Source organism: Tursiops truncatus, chromosome 19, assembly GCF_011762595.2.
Source record: "Tursiops truncatus isolate mTurTru1 chromosome 19, mTurTru1.mat.Y, whole genome shotgun sequence".
In the NCBI taxonomy this organism is placed as follows: Eukaryota; Metazoa; Chordata; class Mammalia; order Artiodactyla; family Delphinidae; genus Tursiops; species Tursiops truncatus.
The window spans coordinates 50689807-50699578 of record NC_047052.1 but is presented as its reverse complement, the minus strand read 5'-3'; the positions used below and the strand labels follow the sequence as shown (position 1 = coordinate 50699578).

The following is a 9772-nucleotide window of genomic DNA, read 5'->3' as shown; positions in this document are numbered from 1 at the left end:
GCTCCAGCCCACGTCCAATGAGAGCCTTTTAGCCCGGTTCTCTGGCAAACCGCCAATGACAGCTGTTGGGCACAACCAACCTAGGGCAGCCAGTTGTCCCTGCATGGAAGAAACCAATCAGAATTTTTAGAGGAGACCTGATCTTTCTATCAATTGCAGCTACTTATAAGGCAGGCCATTTGGTCAACTGTCGATCAGCTTGTCCAGGCTGAAGGGGTTGGGAGCCTTGTGCCAGGCAGAAAGCTGGGCCAGGAGGAACCAGAAACTATCCTCACCCCAAGGCTCACGTCCACTCAGGCCCAACAACAAAACTCAGGCGCCTTCCCTGCCCAGGTCCCTCAGCCTTTCTACAGAAACTACCTCAGCCTGGATCTTGCCTCCACCAGTGGCCTGTGCAATATTTATTGGTCTATCAATTTCTCCCCTGTCCCCTCTCGCAAAGGAATAAATCATGTTTCATAAATCTGGATGAGTGGGGTAGCCGCAGCGGTTGGAGGGAAGGAAGGCATTGGAATCCTGGAAAGAAGAGACTCTGGGTCTTGGGGGAATGCATTTTGGGTGGGTCCCGGGCAAAGGAAGCTGTAGTCCTAGAGAGAGTCTGGGCTTGGAGTTGGTGAAATAGACTGGCTGTGGGTCACAGAAGAGGATCTTAGGGAGGACCTGACCCCTGAGCAGAGCCCTGGTTGCCCAAAAGACTGAGTCTTCTGAACACAGAAGATAGGACAGATTGTTCACTGCACAAAGACACACAGCCAGGAGATGGGTTGGTGTAAAAGCCAGCCTCTCCCCGTCCCACGTGTGTCTTGATGTGGGGTTGAGTAAGCCTGGAGAAGGGGGGGTGTCATCTAATTTTTACTATGGTGTCATATGGATTAGAGGCGGCATTTGGAGAGGGTGGGGGAAGAAGAGGGGTTGGGTTCCAAGAGGGAAATGGAAAAGAGTCTTCTCAGAGGAAGGGTCAGAGGGAGGAAAAAAAAGAGACCCAACTGTTACCAACCAGAGTTCTTGGCCTCCTTAATCAATAGAAATTGATCAGAGGCCAGATAAGAAATTCAGGCGAGGCTTTATTGGGGTTCCTGCTGCAGCAGGGGGGAGAGAGAACAAACAACAGTTTCCCTTGAAGTGGGGTGAGCTGGCCCCTTCTATGGGGTGAGGGTAGGGGTGTGTCCAGGGTAGGGGTGTGTCCAGGGTTTGGGCCAGAGGAGTGGCTTAGGTGGCTTGCCCACCTCTTCGGTGGTGTGTGCAGTGGGCACGCGCAGTACCCTGCTTTTGCTCCTGGTTCTTCAGAAGTGGCAGTTGGGCTTTTTGGTCTCTTCGTATCTTGTTGTTCAGAATTTGCCCCAAGTGCACATCCACGCAGTTAGTCCCTTATAGTTTCTTTGTATTTTGTAGCTGGAGGAAATATTTGTCCAGGTGCAAGCAAGGTAGCAAAGGGTCCCAGGTCCCAGCCTGTCTAACAGCAATCTAGAACAAGACACACAGCCTCGCTGGTTGAGAGAGACCCTTGGCCAGGGAGAGAGGACTGGAAACACAGATTCCTGGTTCTTACCTAGAAGTGCCTGAAGGTCTAGTCTTGGGAGGAATCCTGAGTTTTGAGACCGGAGGGCCCGGGGGCCTCGGGTCTGTGGAAGGGGAAGAAGGGCTGCTGGGACCGCGGGCTCCTGTATCCCAAGTTAGAGAGAGATGGGGGCCTGGAGCTAGACGTTCTGAAGACCAAGCTGCTGCTGATGGGGGCTGTCCCCACTCAGGAAAGATCAGGCACGAGCAGCCTGGGTCCCAGAAGATGGAAGGAAGGAAGGAGGCAAAGGGAGAACGAGCGGTTAAATGGTTTTATTTTCTGGAGGCGGGGTGGGGGCTTTGGGGTGAGGTGGAGGGGCCGGGAGCCGGCTGGGGAGACGAGGGGACGCGCGGCCCTCACTCCCGCTTCCGCAAGTGGATGTAGATGATGCCGCTGGCCAGGGCGAGGGGGAAGGCCACCCAGGCCAGGGCGAAGCAGTAACCGAAGCTGCCCCCTGATGGGCGCTCCGCCAGGATCTCCTCGGCGTGAATGGCGTAGATCAGCGCCCCGGTAAACACCGCCACGCCTGTGGGGAGATGGGAACCACGCGTCACGCAGGACCCGCACAAGAAGACTGCATTTCCCAACAACCCACGGGCCAAAGAAGCCGCGGGAGGGCGAGTGCGCAGCACCGCTGCCTGCTGGGAGTTGTGGTTCCCTCCCCCAGCGCCGTGCCTCGGGGCCACTGCAGACTGGCCTCGGGCAATTTAGTTAATTTTTTCGGGCCCCCCTTACTCATCCGTTAGATGGGACGAAAATACCTACTCATCCATCCATCCATTCAAGGAATACTTTTGAGCACCCTTCTACAAGCCAAGCGCACAGATAGTGAATTAATAGAACGAGAGGGAACCTAGAAAGATAATGTTCCCCCAAACTGATGACTATGATTAACTTAGTCCTTTGCACCTGAAGTCAAAAAACTGAAAAGTACATAAAACTCCCTGAAGTGTCTGATACATAGTAGGTCCACAAGAAACAGCAGCTGGCTGACATTATAAAACCACTACTATTATGATTCAGAGTTCTCTCCTGGCGTATTAATTAGCTACCTATCCCTGCTGGCACCCCTTCATCCCTGGGATCTAAATTATTTGTCCACACCCCCTTCCCCAGCCCAGGCTCCTTGAAGCCCTAAGTGCCAGTTCCCCCATAACTCAGAGCTGCACACCACAAACCACCAAGTCACTGAAAACTACAACTCCCCTAAGTCCCTGGGGCAGAGAGGTCGCCAAGGGAGGAAGCTCAGGTGGTCTTTGGGTTGTTGAGAATTGTTTTCATTCATCAGATGTCCATTCTCAGCTCCTCCCCCCCACCCCACACACACATCCTCACAGACCTCCTCCCTTCCCTTGAATTCCCAGGGAACAGTGCTCACTGGTGCAAAGCTGGCAGAGGCCAGTGGCATAGAAGAGCCCTCCTCGCCGCATGGTGTAGAGCTGGAACATGAACAGGATGAAGGACAGACAGCAGAGGATGAGGGAAAGCACCATGAGGACCTGTACCGCCTTCAGCCAGCCTGCAATAGGAGACAGAGGTGGAAGTCACAGCAGGTCCAGAGTTCCAGCTCCACCTGCTTGCTCATCATTGCCCCCACCAACCCTTCTTCCATTTAGAGACATATAACCTTAGATACTTAGTAGTATCACTTATATCGACCTCAATTCCTGTAACTTTCCTAAATTCCCTTATCAGTTCTAGAAGTTGTTTGCAGATTCTTTAGGATTTTCTATATAAAGATGTTCACTGGGAATCAAGACATTTTTACTTCTTCCTTTCCCATCTTTATGCCTTTTATTTCTTTTTCTTGCCTTGCTGCTTTGGCTACCTGCAGTACAATGTTGTATAGAAGGAGAGCAAAAATTCTTACTTGCTCTTAGGCAAAAAGCATTTAATCTTTCACCTTGACTTCAAAATTTCTATGGATGCAGCTCCGCCCCTTTAGAACTCAGATGCACCTGGCCCCACTTCTTTAGAACCTTAGAAGGATTCAGCCTCACCTCTTTAGAAACGTAATGTGGTCCACCCCATTGGAACTTGGAAAGATTGTTCCCAGCCACCCCTTCAGAACACCTGTCTCCTTAGAACTTTGGAAACATAATCATGTCTTCTCAGGATCTTGGGAGTTTTTCCCCCTTTCTTTAAACCTAGAGCATGTGGCCTCCATTCCTTCTGAATCACAGGGAGTGGGGCTTTTAGCCCATCCTCTTTAGAATATGAGCATACTTCCCCCTACCATCCAGACAGATGGGTCATCATACATCAGCTTCGGTCACTCAGCATGGGGACCCAGACCCGCCCACTCAAACCTTGGGGGGTTCCCAATCCTTGGTCCCGGGAGGATACTTGGGGTTACCCCTCCCTTTTGCAGACCAGTTTCCAATGCCCCTCACCCCTCACCATTCTCGCTGACATTACTGCAGGCCCACGTTTTGTTGTCACTGTTCCATGTGCAGTCGTACCAGAGATTCAGGGACTCCTTCCCGGGGAGGGCCCACCAGGACTGGGATGGACAGAGGAACAAGGACAAAGTTAGGGAGACTAGGAAGGGTTAGGAAAAGGGCAAGGTGCCATGGGAAAGCATGGATTTAGTAGGAAAGTGGGGCCGGGGCGAGGCACGTAGGGTGGAGGCAGAGCTCAGAAGGGTGAGTGCTAGGGAAAGGGGGCGGGGCCAGAGTGACTAGCGGAGGGGCGTGGCAGGAGTCTGCAGGAGAGCGGGAGGCTCCTACTCCAAGTAAGCTTACCTTGTCCAGAGTGGCCACGAAAAGCAGGATGAGAATGAGGATGTGAAGGGCAGAGACCACCAGCAGGAGGAGTGACATGGCTGCGCTGGAAGCCTGGGTGGGGACGTCAGGAGACCATCACGTCAAGAGGTTGGCACAGGGGCGGGGGACATGTCTGAATTCTGGTGGAGAAGGGGGCTGAGTCCAGACTCCCAGGTCTAATGGAAAAGGGGGCTAGGAGCCCCGGACTCCCGGTCTGAGAGAGGAGGAGGCTGGGCTCCAGACTCCTGGGTCTGAAGGAGGAGGGGGCTGGGGGCCCGGGGCCCGGACTCCTGAATTCCCCAGGGCCTGCAGGGGGCCAGGGATGGACTCTCGGGTCGGGAATGAGTAAGACTAGCAATGTGGCCCCCATCTCCTCAGAGCGCTGTCCCTGGGCACCTATGGGCCAGGTTCTGAAAATTCATATTGCCGCCTGTTCAGATTCATCAGAAGCTGGGGTCTGCCCCCAGAATCAGGCATACTTGAGTCACCCCACTCCTCTCCTGGGGTGGGGGGAGGAAGGGGGACCCGGTGAGTCATCTGGTCGGTGACTCATCTCGCCCCCTTGCCTCCCAAACACCAGGGAAACCCCAGCCCCTGGCTATGCCCATGATGTCCGCACCCCACCCTGCTGCCAGACTAGTGTCTACTAGACACCTTGTAGGGAAAGTGGACAAGATCCGTGTTGCGAGTGGGGAGAGGCCCAAGAAGGAGGAGCCAGCTTCCCATGACCCTTCAAGAGTCCAGAAAGGGCGGGAGAGGGGTGAGGGGAGGTGGCTGAAGGGTCCCCAGACTCTGCTTGTTCTCACGAGAAGCCCTGACCTCGGGGTCCTCGGGGGGAGTGGACAGACACAGGAAAAAAAACGGCAGGAAGTTTTCGGGTGGGGAGGCTCTGTTGGGAACCCTCAAACTTTGCCGGGCTCCACCCCTTCCCAAGTCTCCACCCCAAGTGCAAAGAGATCACTTCTTAAATTACCAGGATTTCCAAGCTTCTCCCAAGCTGGGGGTCTCCTTTCCAAACTGCTGCACACCCAGGTAAAGAAAGAATCCCAGTCTGAATAACGGATTGGAAACTTACCGAGCGCGGCGGAAAAAGTCAGAGTTGAGTCTGGTCCCTCGCTTGGGCCTCCGTGCCCCGCCCTTCTCCTCCCTCCTTCCACCCTGTCGAGGCCCCCGCCTCTCACCGCCTTTCTCCCTCCCTCCCTCCCTCTCCCCTCTTGCTCTCTCCCTCCTTCTCCCCTCCAATCCCGGAACTCTCTTTCTCTCCCCGTCTCCCTCTCTCCCTCTCTCTCTCCTTCTGCCTCTCGTCTCTCTCGGTCCTGTCCTCACTGTCTGTACCTCCTTCCTCCTCTCTCTCCTCACTCTCCTGGTTTCTCTTTCTCTGCTCCTCTCAATATATACTGACCCTTTTATACCCACCCTCACCACACCCAGCTGAGGTCTGCAGCCAGAGGGAGGGCCCAGGCACTCGGATTCCTCATTCTCTGGGCCCCCACCCACTGCCCCCAGACAGGCATCTTCTGGGGCTCCCTCCTGCGGTTGAGATGATGCGTCCTTGGCAGGAAGGGAACAGAGCTGGGGCCCTCAGGTGGGGCAAGCATCAGGGGTGGGAGGATTTGATTCTCAGGCCTCTGCTCTGGGACTGGTCCTGAGACTGATGTCTGCTTTCCTTGATGGGGCTTAGGAATGAATCCTCAGAGGGATGGGAGACTGAGGGATGAGGCCAGATTCCTGCAGCGTGGAGTGAGGTGAGGGCTGGTGGCGTTGGCACCATGGTCGGGGTCAGGGGATGGGATATGAGGAAGTGTGGAACTCCAGAAGGGGGCAGGAGGTGGAAGTTAAGAACCCAGGGCTACTGTTTCCTGCCCGGGGGACCTTGACCAATTATTTCAACTCTCTGAGCCTCAGTTTCCTAATCTATGAGGTGGGTACAATACTACTCATAATACTGACAATATACTAATACTGATAATAATTCTGATACTTATTCTAAACGAATAAGGTAATACCAGTACACTAACACACCTAACATGTTTATTCCTTTCCTCATCAAACATTCATTGGACATCTATTATGAACCAGGAGTTAATAATGAAGAAAACAGATGGGAGCCCTGCTGCTCTTATGGAGTTTCCCTTCTAGTTGAGGGAGAGGGACGATAAAGACAAAACATCGTGAAGAAGATAGATTTCAGATAGTGATAAAGGCTTTGAAGGAAATAAAATAGACTGCTAATGATGGGAGGCTACTTTAAAAGGGTGATCTGGCCAGGCCTCTCTGAGGAGGTGACATCTGAGCTGAGACTTGCAGACAGGAGTCATCTGAATGTGGGGCAGGGAGAGGACGTGCACAGGCCTTTGAGAACAAGTTCAGGTTGTTTGAGAAGAAGACAGAAGGGCCAGTGTGGCCAGAACATAGGGAACGAGAGAGAGTGGTAGGAAGGGAAATCAAAGAGGGCCCTTGAAGCCTAGAGGAGGAGTTTGGATTTTATTCTAAGTGCAGTTGGAAACCAGTGGAGGGTTTTAAACAGAAGTGCAGTACCAGGGACTTAATGTCAACTATTATTGTTATCATTGTTATTTAATTCTTGGGTTACTGAATTACGGTGGGGGGTGATCACCACTAAGTACCTGGGTCTCTTGGCAGGGTTGGGTGCTTGGTGAAAAATGAGGGACAGGGAACCAGATATCTGGAATATGGAATTAAGAGCTGGAGAACTGAAATCCTGGGTCAGTACAAGGGAAGGGAACTGAACGATGGGATGTCTGGGTATCTGATTGGGCCAGAGCTAGAGGAAGGGAGAATGGCTGGTCATCTGGGCTCCCTGAGGGGGTGAGGGAAGGGCAGTTCAGTGACTGCGTGGGTACTCGGGACACCTGGAAATCACAATAGCACAGACTCTATAGAGATATGCTGGCTGGATTCAAATTGAAACTGCTTTACTCATTAGCTGTGATTTGGGGCAAGTTACTAATCTCTTTATGCCACAGTTTCTTTATCTGTAAAATCGAAATAATAATAGTAAATACATCATGGAGCAGTTCTTAGAGGAGTGCCTGGCACCAAGTAAGCACTGTTGTTATGTGCTTGTCATACCAGACACTGGGGCCCTGAGTGGATTCAGTACTGGGAGACCCAAGATCAAGGTCTCTAGGATTTGGGGAAGGGGCAAAATCTTGGGTCCACTGGGTCCCAAGACTACAAAGTTGGGGGTACAAAATGAAGGTTCCTGGGGGTGGGGAATAAAGAAGTTGCAGTTTACATCTTTGAGAAGGACAAGAGACTGGAGGTCTGAAATCAGTTCCCCAGGTAAGTTAGAAAGCCTGGGTCACTGGGGGAACAATGAGGGACTGAGATCGTATGCTCTTCAAGGAGGCAAGGGGACTGGACCTGGGTCCTGGGAGGAGTCTGGGGACTAGGGTCTAGGGAGATGGAATTTGAGGGGGGTAGGTGGGGAACAGGAGGCTAGGACTCTGAATCAAGCTCCCAGAGCGGAATCAGCGCCAGAGTTGGGCACCCCGGGGGTGTTCGGGGCAGGGGGTCCCCCATGCTAGGGCCCTATAGAAGGGGGAGAATCAGGGGACCCGAGGGCGGTGGGGGGATCTCCCCCTCCGGGGCCTCCAAAGCTACGAGCTGAGCGCCCGCGGACCGCTTCCTCCTACAGGAAACCGCAGGCATCGGGCACACCCAGCCTGCATGGAGCGGTGCCTACTGCCAGCCCGCTCTGTAGAGGCCCACGGGGTAAGCCGCCTGTCGTCAAGGGGGCAACAGCCTGCCGTCAACAGGGCGTGCCCTGCGGGGCTAGGGGCGCCGGCATGGGGGCGTGGCCGGAAAGCAGGCGCGGCACGGAGCGCCCTAGGCCCCGCCCACTTCCGCCTCTCAGTGCGCGGACCTCTAAAGCGGCTGTGGGTTTTTGGCAGCCTCTCCCGAGGCCGTTGGCCGCGCATGCGTAGTCAGCCGCTTCGAGGACCTGAGGCGGCGGTGAGCGCTCCTCCCCCCTCACAATTTCCGGCATCGGCACCGCGTGCCTGCTGATGAATACTCAAAATAACGTGGTCTTAATCAGCTTAAGACACGCATCTCTCACGCCCCGTCCCGAAGGACCTTGGCCCAGTTCCAAAGCCTTTCAGACGTTTCCCTCCCAGCCCTGCCTCCACAGGCTCTTTTAGCTACTGCCTCTCCTTCCTGGAAACACAGCCCAGCCCTCACAACCCTGTGCTCCCCAAATAGACCATCTCGACCTCCTTCCCCAGGATCTCTGAGCCTGAGTGCCTCCGAGTTAGTCGTCCCCCACCCCCGCCACAAATCTTGGGAATCCGCGCTCTTCCGGCGCCCTCCCACCAGACCCCTCCCGTGTTCTTCCAGCCACGCCCCTTTCAGCCCTCGAAGCCCCACCCCTCACAATGCCCTCAGCCCCGCCCTCTACAGGTATCCTTCCCCCTCCCCTCTCAAGGCTCCGAAGCCCCGGCCTGGACGGGTTTCTGACTCCCTGCTGAGGTTCGCCAGCCCCAACCCTCTCCGGCCCCGGCAGCTCTGCCCTCCCCTGAAGCCCCGCCCCTCAGGCCCACCCAGTCCCTCTCCTCAGAGGCCTTTTCAGTCCCGCCCTTCGTAGTCCTCTACAGCTCCGCCCCTCGCAAGGGCTACAGTCCCGCCCTCACAGGCCCTCCCAACCCTGTCCCTCACAAGGCCTACAGTCCCGCCCCCACAGGTCCCGCCCCTGGCAGGACCCCGAAGCCGCGCCCATCGCAGCCTTCTAGCCCCGCCCCTCGCAGGGCTCCCCTAACTCATCTGCTCATAGCACCCGAGCTCCCCGCAGGTCTCGTGGCCTCCTCGGCCTCTCCTCCCCAGTCTCCCCTCCCACGGCTTTCTTCGGTGGCCTTGGTCCCTCCCCGGCTGCTGTCCTCAGGCCTCATTGGCCCCTCATCTCCCCAGTAACCAGACCACAACAGTGAGCTTGGAGCATCCAGGACATGTCAGGCACTCCAGCCCAGCAGGTAGGGACCAGGCCTCACTCCCCTCAGCCGACGGGGTTGGGGGGATTTTCCCCTTCTCTGTGCCCCCTCCGCAAACAGCCCCGCCTCGGAGATACCGAGAGCCTAGAAGACCCCCCGCCAGAGTCAGAGCCGCGACGCAAGACAGAGAATGTGAGAGGTGGGAGGTCGGGAGAGGCATGGGAAGAGACCCTAGAGATGTCCCACTCCAACCCACTGGAGAAATTGAGACTCAAAGAAAGGCCAGAGCTAGTTCTGGGGTCACTCTCTTCCAATTCCTAGCCCCTCGCTGTTCATCGCCCGCCCTCCTCCTATAGCCCTCTCCTGCTCGCCGTCTGAAGGGGTCCTGTCCCACCCCTACAGGAGCCCCACCCTCTTTGGCCAAGATGCCTTTAGGACTCTCTGCTGGGAGCGCTCGTTCCGAGCATGGAAGCGAGGCCTTCCTGGAGGGAACGGGTAAT

The 9772-nt window shown here is 55.3% G+C and overlaps 2 protein-coding genes across 13 annotated transcripts in view; one reads left to right on the top strand and one right to left on the bottom strand.

Moving 5' to 3' along the window:
- Nucleotides 1-1811: 1811 nt before the first annotated feature.
- On the bottom strand, nucleotides 1812-5688 carry EMP3 (epithelial membrane protein 3 (MAM blood group)). 2 transcript variants are annotated; one of them, XM_033844422.2, is made up of 5 exons: nucleotides 5399-5688; nucleotides 4303-4395; nucleotides 3959-4061; nucleotides 2937-3077; nucleotides 1812-2084 (listed from the first exon to the last, which is right to left on the bottom strand). In XM_033844422.2, exons 2-5 carry the CDS (start codon nucleotides 4378-4380, stop codon nucleotides 1915-1917), a joined length of 492 nt encoding a protein of 163 aa, XP_033700313.1. In that variant the 5' UTR covers nucleotides 4381-4395; nucleotides 5399-5688; the 3' UTR covers nucleotides 1812-1914. The 2 variants fall into 2 exon arrangements, with proteins under 2 accessions (XP_033700313.1, XP_033700315.1); XM_033844424.2 differs by lacking the exon at nucleotides 5399-5688 and adding an exon at nucleotides 5297-5318.
- The window catches only part of ODAD1 (outer dynein arm docking complex subunit 1), a 33031-nt gene continuing 27567 nt past the window's right edge, over nucleotides 4309-9772 (top strand). For 3 of the 11 annotated variants that reach the window (XM_033844421.2, XM_073796090.1, XM_033844412.2), the window contains exons 1-2: nucleotides 4310-4431; nucleotides 6005-9314. In XM_033844421.2, the coding sequence (XP_033700312.1) occupies nucleotides 9291-9314 (24 nt within the window). In that variant the 5' untranslated portion in view covers nucleotides 4310-4431; nucleotides 6005-9290. Of the gene's footprint in view, nucleotides 4432-4458; nucleotides 5356-6004; nucleotides 9315-9674; nucleotides 9768-9772 lie in introns of those variants that run through there. The other 8 variants (XM_033844419.2, XM_033844415.2, XM_073796089.1 and 5 more) reach the window with 7 other exon arrangements.

What these genes read in the sequence shown, in the direction of transcription:
- EMP3 (XM_033844422.2), bottom strand. Translation starts at nt 4,380, where the DNA reads ATGTCACTCCTCCTGCTGGTGGTCTCTGCCCTTCACATCCTCATTCTC. An exon ending in TCGTGGCCACTCTGGACAAG is followed by an intron (nt 4,062 to 4,302) that starts GTAAGCTTACTT and finishes TGTCCATCCCAG; the next exon opens with TCCTGGTGGGCCCTCCCCGG. An exon ending in CAGTAATGTCAGCGAGAATG is followed by an intron (nt 3,078 to 3,958) that starts GTGAGGGGTGAG and finishes CTCCTATTGCAG; the next exon opens with GCTGGCTGAAGGCGGTACAG.